We start from the raw sequence: 15645 nt of genomic DNA, 5'->3' as shown, positions 1-15645 counted from the left end.
TTCTATTTGAAGAGCAAAATGTCAGGTCTTGTAAATTGTCAATAATGTCATCTAGTAAAATTACAGCCAGTGTCTGCCTGCTAGTTGAATCTATCGTATTCAATATAAAAATTTGTTGTGACTCACTTTATTTCATTGAATAATATTCAAAAATATAATGTCTAGAAATATAGTTTTTGAGGGTTGGTTAACAAAATCACCACCATCAAGACGAATTTTTAAAATAGTAAGTAAACAAACAAAATTACTAAGTATAGTTTACGGGGCTAGAAGTGCCAAGATTTTTTACAAATAAGCCCTAGCGACTGCCTTCTCTCATGATTTATATTAGATCACTATTTAGATTTTATTATTATTTTCATCTTTTTACCTGATGTGTGCTAAATTCGAATGGTGTGGTATTCAGAAATGGCGGAGAAGATGGTTTGCATTGCGACAATCTGGTGAACTACCAGGGCAGTACTTCCTAGACTACTACTCTGATAGAAACAGGCGGCGTTTAAAGGGCTCCATAAATCTTGATCTTTGTGAGCAAGTAAGTTTCTGATTTTAAATATTTCTTTGCAGCAATAGGTTGTAATAGTAGTAGCCTCAGATTGATGGAAATAATCATAATGAGTGTCATGTCACCAGTTTTGATTGAATAGATAGTGTAGTGAATATTGTAATTTGATACATGCATGTAAACTATATAAGAGTGTCTCACAGTGCCTACATATAAGAGTAAGAATGTTATCAATAGTTGTAACCATTCTCCGTTGGTATGTTTGCATGAATTCTTATGTTATGCAGGAAGCATGTCACTTTGTATGGTTACATACCATTTTTTTATTTTGTTGATGTTTAAATTTAAATGTATAAAGTATTATTTTATATAGGTGTGTATTGTATATATTGGAACAGATGTAGGAAATCATTAACAACATTAAAATATTTTGTTAATAAAAACTAAATTCTTTACTAAATAGAATTATAGACTAGTTATTATATATAAAACCATTTTATTCACTTAATTAATTTTTCAATAATATATAATATTGTACTTATATGAAAAGAATACATATCTACCCTTTACAGACCTGTTGGCAAGTAACGCTTTCAAATAAGAACTAGTTAAAAAGTACTGAGCATTGTTACAAAAAAAGTAGTACATCAATTATATCTAGACTAATTTATGTTGCCTTTTTAATGCTTTTATAAATCAAACAAACTGCAAGTAGCTTAATTTCTTTTAAGAAAATAGAGAACATTGTTACCCAATACTGTTAATTATTTAATTGAAAGTAAAAAAAATTGTTTGTTTGGCAATTATCAAATAACCCTGCATCAGACATTGTCAGTACTAGTTACATTCCCAGTAAAGTTAATGTAAACTATATAATATGATATGCTTTTACTTTGCATGATATTCAATTTGTCTTTCTATGTTTTATACTTAAAGTTGCTAGTTGTGTTCATCTATTTCATTTGAACTTGATTTTTATATTTTAAATTTATGGAAAGTGTTTGTAAAATATAGTGCAGATTAGCTAAATGTAAGTTTGATTATTTAGATTATTTTATCATATTTCCACAATTTTAAATGTTTCTGTGGGAGTTTTGTCCTGAAAATAATTATATACTTGTATTTTGTCCTGAGAATAATATTTAAAAAATCTTAGAATAGTCATGGTACTGATGTACATTAATATAGCGCTTATATTAATGATTAACTAAAGTGATTTTCAATCTAATATTTAGTGACATATGGTAGGTTGATGCTGGTTTGCACATGACTCGTAACAGTACTGGAATACTGGATCCTCGAATACGTGGCTCAGTTTTCTCAATTCAAACTCAATCAAGAACATATCATTTAGAAGCAGATTGTGAGGCGGATATGGAAAAGTGGGTTGATGCAATATGTCGTGTTTGTGGCTTAAGGGCTACAAGCACACCTCCGGAACCAGTTGTTACAAGTAAGTCTTTTATTCATTTATTTATTAAGTGTGTTGATTTGCTTACTAAATTGTATGGTATACAGAGTTATTGAATTTAATTATAGACCAGCAGTGATTTTGTTTAAAAACAGTAAACTTTTTATTTTATGATAACCATAGATTACATGTTAGCCTTGGATACTAGATACTATTGAGATCTCTGCTACCAGTTTATTTTTTGCAGTGATTCACTTAAAAACAATCATCATGAATAAATAATAATAATACAGCCACTCTAATTCCATACTCTTCAAAATTACATATTAAACTTTTGTTTTTATACTCTTTGGTAAAGTCTACCTGAACTTTCCATTTGGATCTGCTTCTTAGCTTTATCCATCCATTTCTTCCCAGAAACCTTAATTATGGTATAAGCCCATTGGTTTTGTGGTCTCCCCAAGTTTCTTTTTTCTGGACATCCCCTCCATGTGGCTTCGGTGGTCCATCTTTTATCCGTACAAATTGCAATTGTTTATTTTTAGGATATTTTAGGATATTTTTAGAAATTAGAGGCCCACAACTAAAATATTTGGAGCGCCACTGATTGATTTATTATGTAGTTAATCATAAATACCATTAGTAATAAATAAAAATAATTTATTTATTACTTATTCTATCTTCTTCAAATTATATATTCTCTAATTTTGCATGTGTATTTATTGTTTGTTCTATTGTTTTGTTCGAAACAAGATTTATTGTAATTCATTTTTTATAATTGTTTGTTAAATAAAATACACATATTAAAAATGTCTAAGCAACATGGATCATGTTACAACTTTTGCAAAATTATTTTATTTGTATTATATGTTTTAGTTTACCTATTTTCTTGTTTGTAAAACCATTTTGTATATATTTCGTTTTTGCATTTAATTCTAAGCAAAACTGAATTGTGGGGTATTGTTATCTGTAGGGATAGTTTAGGCGTGTAAGAGCGTTACTTGACATTTAAGCAGCTTTAGGCTGGGTTAGGCTTATCGTAGATACCAGTAAGCACCAAGACAAGGAATGGGTACAGCCACTCGCTAAGAGTTATACGGAATACCATACAAAATCTGTTACGTTAATACGGTATACAAACACGACCATTTGAATCCTAGGACACGTAACATGGACTAAGGACAAGTAGAACTTAATTCTATTTTCTGATCAATCACAATTCGGGATTTGGATCAAGCCAAAGAGGGTCATGAAAATACTGAAATCCTGCATAAGCATTTATTCTACCTTACATTATATACACACCTTACATATGTTCACATATACACGCCCGGAATAATGAATTATTAATGTGGTACCTGCGGATGTTGTGGCGTTTGAGAAAAATATTTTTATGTTTAGTAAGTATCTCGTTTTATCTTGAGATATTTGCCATTTTTGAACATTCAACCATATTACATCCCTTGCTACTCTTTTCGGTGACAGAACTCCTAATGAAGGATTTTTTTCAATCTGTTTTCCGCGCAGCTATCCATTAATTCAATTTAATTTACAAATTTTAAATAATTTCCTGAATGTTTAAATGTTTTCAAATAACACCTTAGATATACAGATTATATGTGCATATCATGACATCATGTGATATATACATATCACAAGTACAACAAATAGATAAGTTCCCTATATATAGTCTTGTTATATTTTTATTTAGGAATGAAATTCTCTCGCAAAATATTAAAGAAATATTTTTATTACCACACATTTGAAAACATTAATATTTTTTTGTTGGCATTTCTAAAATGTCATAACATATCAAGTCATCTTTATGTATTCTTTGATAGATATAAAAGCTTTTTCAAGACGCCACGTCAAAGGAACCTGACAATAATATCTCGAGAAAATTGGATATGCTTTTAAAACTTATATTGAAAGCAAATCAACCTACGTAGTTCTATTTCGAACATAATTTTCTGGAAATTTATCTCCCGTAAATGGAATGTTCGAGACCCACCTTACCGCCCACATGCCCTCATCCCTTTATGTCTAGAGCCCAGCCACCCGGCATGCGCATCTAGCCCGGTGCCTAGGTGAAACATTCGCTCTCGAACAGTCGCATAAGCAAGACGTGTCGAGTGTTAAACAAGTTTAATTAAAACATATTATTATATTGATTTACTTAGATATTCCAATCCTTTGTGTGTTCTATCAAATAAATTTGTTTCGATTTGTTTTTAATTTCCAATGATTTCCATTTTTTTAAAATTTCGTTTAACCTTTTGTTGAAGTTATAACTGCAAGTGAAGAATTGCGCGAAATCGTCGTTCCCGGCACTGGTAAGTTCAAATGTAAAACTTTTCTCTATCTTTCTTTGTTCTTGGTGTGTAACATTTCCGTTTTGATGTTTATAACTTACATTTATGTTTTGATGTATTTCCTTATATCTGATTTGTCGTGATTTTCTGTATTATTTGTCTTTGTACGAAGCATTTGGTGTGGGAATGTAGGTAGCGCAGCAGTGGTGTGAGGAACTGCTATCGCGACGGGAAGGGGCTCTTCCGGGTGGTATGAGAACGCCCCCTAGTGGGTAGGTTATCGGTGGCGTGCCTTGCCTGCCACCCCCGCCCCTCGCTCCTAGCTCCTCGCTCCATGCGATTTAATTTCGGTATAAAGCGAATGCGAAGTTCACCTGCAAATGTTGTTTGTTTGCGTATGGGGCTAAGGCGACATCCTAAGAGTACGAGTAAGAGGAATACGATTTATTTTATAGGTACATACCAAAACAGCACAATGACGGTTATGAATGATCAGTATGAATTTTCGGAGGGTACAGGACCTTATATACCGATATCTGAATGCATAACAGGAGTCCGTGCCGCGGTACTATTTTTATTTTACGTTTTTTTTTTCTTGAGCTTCCATCCGCAAATTGGCCAGAGGAGATTATACGACTCTGGTCATTTTTAATATCAAATTATCTAATTAAGTACTCTGACCAATTTGTAGATGATTTTTATGCTGCTAAGTAGTCATAGTCGCTATTTGTGATGTTTGTATTGCGATGTTTGCATATTAACGTTATTCTATAAGGCGGCTTGCGATTTCTTCAAATAAAAATAGTTTTTTTTTGTTTAGGTAAAAATAATATTACCAAATAGGTAATAAGCGGTGATAAAACTTATATTGAAAAATATTAACTGAATATTAAATATTTCACAGTTTTGTTCAGAATTAGTATTGTATCATTTGAAATATTGCCTTATTGAATTTTTTGAAAATTGTTGAAACTTTTTTTCTGACGCAGCCGCCTTAGTAGGTATGCTTGATGAAAGTCCGCCATAGAGAAGGCTTGCATATGTTTTTATTCTGTACTTATTATTTGCTTTTAGGATTCCCAAAGTTCCTTCACCTTCGATCCTAATAATATAGTAATTGGAGCTAAGTCAACCTTCGAGGGGCCTGAAAAAGGTCCACAGTATTTAAGCCATCCACACATTCGTATAAATAATGTCGACTTATCTGAAAATGAATCTAATATAAGCGACGAGGAATGTAAATCGCTCAATGCTAGTCATTCTAATATAGGTATGTATTAGTGTAGGTGGGCAAATTTGTAGGCGTTTTCAAATTAAATTATTCCAAGCGAGCTACAATATACTTTGATACAAATATCTCTTTCAATTGAACTGACTTCTCCTATTCATATAAGAAACTCAAAGGAGGAAACTTACCAATTTTTTCTTTGAAGTGGGTTGAAAGTATATTCTATTTCCTTTGGTACATTCAAGCTTAGTACGAGCAGGTACATTAGGTGAAACGAAATACAAAATGATGGTTTGTTTCGTTTAATTGCATTTGGTCGTGCAAGAAGTAGATCTTATTGCTCCGGTTATTATTATATTATTCCGGTTATTATTTACAGCGAGATACGGTAATATACCGGATACCTGGCTACTTGCTAGATCTTACGTAAGACCGGGGCTCGATGATGAGAATAGGCCTAATTTGAGAGCATCTGGGAGTGGCATCAGGGACAGACTTCAAGTGAGGTTTTCGAGTTTCAACAAAGGAGAAAGGGCGAAGCCCCATAGCAGCCCTAAAAGAATAGGCAGTTCAGAAGAAGGTAAATATTACAATTTATATGTAGGGTACACAAACTCGGTACAAATGTGTGAATTTTTTTAATAAGAAAATTTAAAATAAAGTTTTTATTAATAATATTTTTAATGAAATTTATTATCCTAGATTTTTAGTTTTATCCTAATTAGTATTTCAACAATTTTAGGGCCACCGGTACCTCCGCGGCCGCCGAAGAGCTTCGGCTTCAGTAAAGAGCATAGAGAATCGTTCCAGGGACCAAAGATACAGGAGCCGGAAGGCGATACATCTGTAAGGGTTTATAATCATAAAAATTAACCTCTAAATGGGCGTAATTTACTGATCATGTATTGTTACATTCACACAAAAAAAAATATAACTGCGCTGTAAAAATACTCGCTAGACACGTTTGATGAGCAATACCTTAACTGATAGATGTAGCCTTACTATATTTTTATTATACGGCTTTAAGTTTCTTAATTATTCGATTAATAAATTTAGAGCAACCTATCAATTTAAATATTAGTCTCGACATGTATCTTGGCCAGACAGACTTGGGCTTGGGAGAAGTTTGCTAACATTCTTAGTAGGTGATAGAACTTATAAAACAAAGTCTACACAGCTGACTGGCCAAAATATTTGTCTGGATTTATACTTTTATTCATTTACATTGTTATTTTGATGCACGTACAGAAAAAAAGAGTCGTTTGCAATACCATTTCAGCCCCCATTCCCCTGGCTTCGTTCGTCCCGAAGAATGTCACAAGAGCAGCAGGTCGTTTATCGGCCAAGGGTCGATGATAACGCGTGTTGCCTCACCCATGTAAGACACAATGTAAATACCGTTCACTAACATTTCTAACACATTTTGCTTGCGCGACACAATTAATATTACTAACAAAATATTTTTATTAAAGACCGACCTCAAACAAATCGAACATTCAATATATTCTATACATTTCTGTAATATGTGTTTAAAACAGTAATAACTAAGTGAATTTTTTTTGAAGTCGGTTAAAACAGTCACCTTGATGCAAAATGATCATAATTACCATTAACATTACCACTAAGAACATTTTGTTTCCACATAGGTGGGCTTGAAAATATAAAATATGCTTGCATTTGTAGAGAAATAAAACATTTGTCGATAATAACAAGTATTTTACGTCAATGCAATGAATGCTTTCGCTTTTAAATCTAAAACACGCTATCAAAATGGGGTGTAGGAATTCTATTAAAGTTGCAATTTGTGTGCTGTAAATATAAGCTGAGGAATAAGATTGTATATCGTATTTAAAATTAAAATTGAAACTCGAGGAAGTTCATACATATTGTCACATGCAAATAAATTAAATATCGATATGATTAAAAATATTCAACAAATTGCGTTGGCGTAAAGCGCCACCTTGTGTCTACTTCCTGAAAGACCTAGGTGGCGCTACTCGGTTTGTTTTAGCGCCATCTCTGTGGAGCTTTCTAAACTACTTGGATTGTGAAACAAGATTTACGTTGTTGTTCATGTAGCCTTAAATAAGTGCGTGCCATATTACTTAATTGTAATTGTAAACTAGAGTTTTAAATATTAGCAATAATAATACCGGGCCTGCCATAAGTTTTATACTCGGTTTGGTCATGTACTGCACGTTTTTCACTTAACTTTAATTTTATTTGTCTTATCGATTTTAATATTACGTATCGTAGCACACAGTTCAAACGTTTTAAAAAAACGCATATTGTAAACGTCGAAACCACTTATAACAAAATATATTGTCTTTTTTTAAGTCTATTAAAAAAGCTATTGAAGTTGCGCGATAAGCTCGCTGAGCTTGTGGAGTACAGCTGTAGATGCATATACTACTCTTAACTACTTTACACCTACAGTCTAAACTGAAAAAAAACTGACAATTTTATCATTAATAACAATCTAAAGGGTGAAGCTTTGAAGGCTCCAGTGGCTGTTGTCGAAAGATTTCTATAGTCAGCAGTCGGAAACACTAGATAGCGTGATTCAGGGATTCGTCAATGTACTGATTGTCGCAGATAAGTGTAAATTTATTTGCAAAGCGTTATGCAACCAAAACATATTTAGATTAAGTTTAACCCGTTGAACGTATTTTAAATGTTATTAAAATTTCAGTCTTTACAGCAATACTGCAATTTGTCGTCTTTGCCGCCGATAGTTGACAGGGCATTGAAGCCACGAATTGGTAGTACGGGCATCTGTCACATGAATCATGTTGCCGCTCAGGTAAGAAACAATTGATATACTACTAAAAGTCTCACTCACAGTCGTCAGTATTTTAATTTTCCTAATTGCCGATGGGTAAATCTAGATCTTTATATCTTAATGAACGACTCTGGGTATGGTTGGCTTGTATTTTTGTATACTATATGAGACAGAAAGTGACGAAAGAGTCACTTATACGCTATACTCGTAACGATGATTTTATACCGTCTCCGCTTTAGTGGAAGCACATGTATGAAAATTATTGTTACGAGAGCGGAGTTCGTAATGGGTCCGTTCCGCTCCCAGTGGAAGGCAGGCATTACTCTGTAATTCTATAGCAATTCCAAAGATGAATTCTGTAATGAAGTTGACTGAATTCATTGTATGGGATTTACAGTATTTAACATAGATGGCGCTGATGGATCAAGTTTGATAATCTAAGCATAGATGGCGCAATTTGTATAATAAATGTATGATTTTGGGTCATTAAATTATCGATAACGTTTTAAACCTTCTTATTATATACTTCCTCTTAATATTTTTTGGAATTGAAATTTCGTAAAGAGCGCCATATCTAGCGTTACCCAACTTTACACATATCAGCGTCGTCTGTTTTCAATTATTTCAGCAATTTATTAACTTCATTGAGAGTCACAAAGTAAAAATTTATATTATTTTTTTAGAATATCTAAGACCATAAAAAGACCGTAAAATCCATAGATTTAAGTGTGTACTGTTTCTGTAGAATTTGGATTGGAACTTAATAATAATTTGTTTATTATTATTAAGTAAGTGCAAATGTCTTGAAATTGCAAGAATTCTTTTTAAATTTAATTTCTTTTTTCAGACTCTATTGACAATGCCTCCCGACACTTCGACTAGGCGTGCCAAAGCATCGGATACGTTGCAGTATCTTGACTTGGATCTTTCTCCCAAAACGAATTCCAAGGTATTAGATATATGTATACAATAAAATCAATTTGCACCGTTATTTCTGTTAACTAAAGCGCTTTTCAGTACTATCATTACAATATAAATATAATATAACCGAAAGAGACGAATGTGTATTACATTCTTCTTTATACGATTTAATCTTATAGCTATTCAATGAATTGTCTTAAATAAAATATGAAAACTACTGTCGTCTCTTTCTGTTCAATTGTGTATAAGCTGCGATGGAAAGAGACAGGTGATATAAGATATAACAATGCAATTTGGACTGATAATTTTTTGCTAATGACGCTGATGGTGATTTCATATTTTACCCACTGAATTTTTCATTTACAAAAAGACTTGTATTTTATCAAGCAAGTGTTTCTTTAGGAACAAGATGAAAGCGCACGCGTCAAGAATGCAAAATCGTTTTCTGCGGAATCGCGTACCGATTATAAAACGGTTGACTTTGTGAAAACTGAAGCCTTTAACATTACACGACGCGACGCCGAGGCTTCTCGTAGTGTGCAACAATGACTAAATCCCGTCTACGGTAAAGTATACAAGAAATGTATAAATAAAAATGATTTATTTATACATTAAACTGTGCACTATATCGTATGTGAGGGAGAGCGTCACGACTCGTGGACTGATGTGAGTGTAATATACGTTTGATGACGCCTAATATGTTTTAGTGTATGGTTCGGGCTTGAGGCTTAACGCACAATTATAAATATTCGGAACCAAAACATTTTTCGCTAAACATCTAAAAACAATTTATTAATATTATTTTAAAATTTGTTTTATTGAATGTAGTTCATACATTTCAACAAATCTGTTATATATCTATCACCTAAACAGGATCAGCAGTTGTAAAATACCTGTGACTATTAACTGAACTATAATTATAATTTAATAAATTTCCATTTTTCGATTATAACGAATTTATAATAACAATAAACCCATTTTCAAATTTGATGAAGCTTTTTGACAAATTTACATATTAATTTGTTACTTAACATACCGAATCTTAAAACAAAGATCTTGATAAAAGATTGCCGATCGACCAATATTGTTTTTCACGGTTTATGAAAAAATCGAGAATTTTAATAATTTATAATTATAATCATTATATACAAATTTGTTACAAAACTACAATTTTGGGCTGATGAAAGTTTAGGTTTAAGTTTTAAACGCCCTTATAAACTTCGTAAATCATTTAATATGAATTAAATGTAATGAATATTTTTTTATATATTGACCAATTTTTCTATTTCGTATAAAAGTTAGTGAGATTTACAAAAGTCTACTTGTTGTGTTCCGCCATAATCATGTCATCATTTAAATGAATGACTCGATTTTTTTATGGAAACAATTTATTATTTACCAATTTGTATACTCCGTTAGCTAAATTAATAAAACAGTGAGAATATAGTGAGACTATAGGCCTTTTAAATATGGTCCCGGATATACAGGGATACGTTTTTGTTCACAAAATAGGAGCCAAACCTACTTGATTAGAGAATAAATTACTGATAATATATATTCTTTTTCAAATGTCATTACCAAATGAATTAGTATATTTTTTATAGCATAGCTTCATGTATACACTACATGACCTAAACTTCGAAATCGATCTGCTTTATTTTGGCCTTAAAGTTTTATTTACGATGGCATTGTGAGCAAATCCTTTTTTTCTCTGATATTTTCGTAGTTTATTAGACAGAATATATTTTAGAATCAGAATAATATTTTGTACAGTGAATGTTAAGAGTGAGTGACGTCTGTTTGTGCCTTGTAATAGTGAGATTTAAAAGAAGTAGAAATTATTAGTTTGGCTCCTTTTTTGTTAAGAAACATTAAGCACGATTTGTTATTTATTAAATAACTTCATGCATTTGCTTAAATCAATACCTCCGCAAAATAGTAGAACAGTACAACGATGTAAGTTTTAGAAGCGTTGCAGTTTCTATTTTCGGTGGTTTTCTATGTTGGCTAAAGTTTAAAACTGCTGCACATTGAAAAAAAATTACTAGACTTTTAATTTATGGCATACATATAAGCGTTTTAAAGCATTTGTTAAAAACTATTGCTGTTTCCTTTTCATAGATTTTATTTCAATTATCTACACAATTTATTTTCAGTTATGATTATAACTTCATTCTCATCAAACTTGACCTAATAATATGTCTTAGGTATGATTTAATTGCAGTCTTCCAATTATTTTTATTAATACAAATGTAAATATAGATAATGAGAGGGTATTAAACTTCTATATAGTATGTATATAGATTGTAGATTTTTATAAAAAAACTAAAAAAAAAATCAAAACAAAAAAATTAAAATATTGTTAGAAATGATACGCACAATTAGAATAAGATATATTTTGTGTTGTGTCGATATTATATTTTATTTCATTTTTTAAAAATCTTTAACAATTTTCTCTTATTTTTTACCCTTCTTTAGGTACAAAATATTGTTTTAGCTTTTACGTTGCCAAATATATTTAATTATCGTATTTTGGCATTATTGCATTATAATTTTTATTTTAATTTTTGTAGACATTTAATTCGTAAACCTTGTATACGAAAGGCTTACCAGTACTTTAATTTTTGTTATTTAATAAATTTGATTATGATATTTTATTTTTGGTTTCATTTTTTATTTCCTAAGTTTTTTTTTATAATTAATAATAATAGATAAAGGTTGTTTATGTTGTGATTTTCATTCTAGTTGTGCCAAATTTGTTATCGAACGGTCGTTATATCATAATTTTCAATTATGTTTATATTAGATCTTCAGAACGGTTTTAATGGGAAATGTAATGCCTAGGTTTATCAAACATTTTTTTTTAATAAATTAGAAATAATACGCGATATATAAAATATTCTTTATCTTAAAAATCGGCATTTTAAAGCGATTTAAGTTAAAAAATTGTATAAATAATCCTGTATATAGATAATATCGTTCTTGTAGTAATAAGCAAGATTCACGTTCGACTACATGGAAATCGATACCGTATGTTAAACAGTCCGTAAGTAATGAGTGACATTGTTTGCATAGTTCAGTTGCAATGGCTGTCCATATGGCACCAATGAAAAGGAATGTAGATCCAGTTTCGTGGAAATGTAAAACGTATTTGCTATGAGTTAAAGAGCAATGTAACATCTTTAGAGTTTGCAGTGAATGCTTATTATTACGTAGGTTTAGTAGAAGTATTCATAATACTCCAACGCACAACTAGCAAGTAAGTTAAATGCCAAATTTCAGTTCAAAATTCACTTATTTTTTTTTTTGTTTACGCATAATATCGATTACGGCGAGGGTAGGTGTAATGCCACTTCTTTAACTCAAAAGACAGTCAGCTGGCAACAGTCTTCCTGTTTTAATTATGTTTGTTTAAAAAAATAGCAATTGCTACCCTAATCATGCTTTTTTTAATCGCTTGGTTGACATTCCTTTAGCATCGCCTGTATTCCAAATCGAACCTTAGTGACCCGAGTGTGAGCCAACTCAACTCTAATCTTAAGATTGCAAACCGTTTTTTACCATGGCGATGCTCAAGATTAGATTGTCACTTTACACGTTTTTGAATACAGGCCTTTAAATAAACTTATATTATTGTATGTATAGGATTAAATATTTAAAAAGGCTTGAAACTTGTGGATATAAACAATAGGCAAGTATGCAACGGGCGGGTTGATAATTTTTATAGTTGAGAGCCTAATAGTGTTGTTGAAATTAATAATTATATAAACGCTCAATTTTTAAATGATTTAATTATGTACTTAAAAATAACATCTATATATATTCTATTTTAGATCCAATTACAGCTGAGCTCTATGAATATTTATATTTGTTTAACAAAGAATTATTATCTAAGTTTATTGCAATTAAATGTATCGTATTATTAACCATTGAACATATACTTATTGTATAATAATGCAACTATGTAAATAGTATTAGAGACGGAATAATAACTCTTGTTTGTAAAAACTAAATCAATGTATCACAGATCACAAAAAACGAATCTTATTACACCGTAACGCAATCGTAAATTTAATTTGACAGAGACAATAGAGCATTGAATGAGATTTTATGAGTAAGGGCGATAAAAATTAAACTACCAAGGCCCGCGTAGCACCTCGGATGGTCGTGTAATATTGTGTTACTGAAGAAGAAGGTAAAGAAGACATTTTTTGTATCGGTATAAGTACTAAAAGCTAAACTTTAACACAGTTACCTAAACTTGAGTTAGCGGCATTTATAGAAATTGCAATTTAATGTCTTCTTTGTAATAAGTATTTTAAAGAGAATTTTCTACTATGATACTCATGTTTGACTGTAAATATTTAATGCTCAGAAAAAGCTCGATTATATCTGTGATAACCACAGACCGTATGCGTTTATTAAACCAACTATCAGTATATAAAATTACCAAAGGATTGGTAAAGTATTAACAATTGTATAAGAACATTTTTTGCTCACCTTATTAATTATTTCTTACATGCAGAGCTCTAACGTAAGAAGTAATTAATGAGGCCGTGACCGTGTCGAGGCGGTCTAAGAATACAAACCTCGACCCCATGTCGGGACACAAGGGTGTCGTAAGAGGCGACTAAACCCGACGGTGGAAGGGCAATTTCCGCCCGCCTGGTTCGCGACCACCCTCCCAACGAAGCCAGCCTATTTGGCCCAAACGGGAGCACCAGTTTTCCCCTTTCGCCTTCCCTTTTTCTTCTCTACTCTTCTTTTCCTTTCCCTATCCTACGCCTTTAACTTCCTTCCTTTGAGTACTTTGATATGTTTAATCAGTATTTTGATATTTACTAAATGTGTAGTTTTGATGTGTAGTTCAATATAATCAATTATATCTAAATGTTAGATGTAAGCAATGTCCGATTTGTGCGCGATAATGGGTTAGCTTGGTGCGACGGTCTGGTGGAGAGAGATGGAAACCTATTTGATCTCAGATATTGGACATTGAAATTCATTAGTCAGCATTATTTATGAAGTGTAATCCAGTGTCATACATGTTTAACGTCGTGCATTGGGCGCGTGTTGCCCGTCTATTTATGGCAATATTCGCCAATGTGTCTGTCGTACTAGAGCAGTATTATTCTTAGTAGCTTCAATCATAATTTAGAACGTTATCTCGTTAAACAATTTTAAAGTTTCTCTCATGGAACCCCAGATAAGATGCATTTATTAGATCTTAAGGACTATGAACAACAGCGATGTATAAGATATTGAAAGCCACTTTATTCAACCCAGATAAGATGCATTTATTAGATCTTAAGGACTAAGAAACAGCGATATATAAGATATTGAAAGCCACTATAATTCAAGTATTAAATTAGTAATTATATTTAATCTCTCGGTGTTATGTGTCTGTAACCGTAGAGGCTGAATTTGACATTTTGGTTGAGTTGATAAAGATGGAATTTAGAGATCGTAAATAGATGTGAGTGGAAAATCTGTGGAGCAAAGAAATTCAGCCTTAGACTATAATTAAAATGCTCATATTATCTAGATGTTTATTATAAGTGTCTATTTATCGGTGTTTATGAAACATGACACCCGCACTTTGTCTCTTCCAAGGTTTTACCGTACTTTTTAAAAATATTTTCTTGTTTAGTTATTATAATAAGTTGAGATGTATTCATTCTTTCGAGTCTACTGAAATCACTACTGTATTTTCATATGCGGGTTTAATACGTGTTTTATGTGTAATAAAAAATAATAAAATGTCTTGCTGTTTCAATACATGTATGCTAATCGTAATTTTGACATCTACTAGATTATTCGCAACGCAAATCATAAACCTTGAAGTTTTTAAATCTGTGTTGATTGTTGTTGAACAAGTATATGGTACAAGAAAAAACACACGACAAAAGACCCAGAAAAACTTAGCATTCTGTTTCGCATATATTTTTATTATATTTGTAGGAAATTATAATGGTTTAGGTTATTTCACTAGACCATATACGAAGGCGCCATATTTTGGGCTTTTGTTTCGCACTTCCCAGTTTAATCCAATTATCATTTGTATTTAAAGATTGCAATTTAAACACCAAAAGACAATGTACACTGTTTAGTAGAGTCATGATATTTAAGCTTGAATATTTATAAATATCTCATTAAAGTAGGTCTCTTGTGAAGGGCATAATGACTTTATATGCTGGTCAAATGTAAGTTGGTGGCTGAGACGTTAATTATATTTTCTAAGACACGCCGAGTCATAGCAACAACGCCCGAATACCTGGGATTAGGAATCTACCAGGACGGTCACTAAAATTATGGTTCTCCCAATATACTAAGGACGCAAATGTCTTATAGTAGGAATAAAATAGAAGCGAAGTGATTTTTAAACTACATTTTAACGTATTACACGACTAGTGACCGTCCATTTTGACGCTCACGGCTTTTTATTATCTTAATCAAATGAAAACTGTAAACGGAACACGACTTGGT

At 31.8% G+C, this 15645-nt stretch overlaps 1 protein-coding gene across 6 annotated transcripts; it reads left to right on the top strand.

Moving 5' to 3' along the window:
• The first annotated feature begins 85 nt into the window (after positions 1-85).
• LOC123718407 lies at positions 86-14922 on the top strand. Of its 6 annotated transcripts, none has more exons than XM_045674843.1 (12): positions 86-226; positions 407-535; positions 1754-1958; positions 4202-4249; positions 4684-4793; positions 5303-5498; positions 5836-6036; positions 6199-6302; positions 6736-6834; positions 8158-8259; positions 9086-9187; positions 9562-14922. In XM_045674843.1, exons 1-12 carry the CDS (start codon positions 158-160, stop codon positions 9706-9708), a joined length of 1512 nt encoding a protein of 503 aa, XP_045530799.1. In that variant the 5' UTR covers positions 86-157; the 3' UTR covers positions 9709-14922. The 6 variants fall into 6 exon arrangements, 5 of the variants coding, with proteins under 5 accessions (XP_045530799.1, XP_045530798.1, XP_045530797.1 ...); XM_045674842.1 differs by having other exon boundaries at positions 8149-8259; XM_045674841.1 differs by having other exon boundaries at positions 6736-6846; positions 8149-8259.
• The last annotated feature ends 723 nt before the right edge of the window (positions 14923-15645 follow it).

This window comes from Pieris brassicae, chromosome Z, assembly GCF_905147105.1.
Source record: "Pieris brassicae chromosome Z, ilPieBrab1.1, whole genome shotgun sequence".
Lineage (NCBI taxonomy): Eukaryota > Metazoa > Arthropoda > Insecta > Lepidoptera > Pieridae > Pieris > Pieris brassicae.
Note: the sequence above shows the minus strand (reverse complement) of the source record. Positions and strands in the feature narration are given on the sequence as shown.

Excerpts from the sequence above, each read along its gene's own strand:
- LOC123718407 (XM_045674841.1), top strand. The coding sequence starts at position 158 with ATGTCTAGAAATATAGTTTTTGAGGGTTGGTTAACAAAATCACCACCA. Across the intron at positions 8,260-9,085 it reads TGAATCATGTTGCCGCTCAG|ACTCTATTGACAATGCCTCC; the intron begins GTAAGAAACAAT and ends TTCTTTTTTCAG. Across the intron at positions 9,188-9,561 it reads CTCCCAAAACGAATTCCAAG|GAACAAGATGAAAGCGCACG; the intron begins GTATTAGATATA and ends GTGTTTCTTTAG.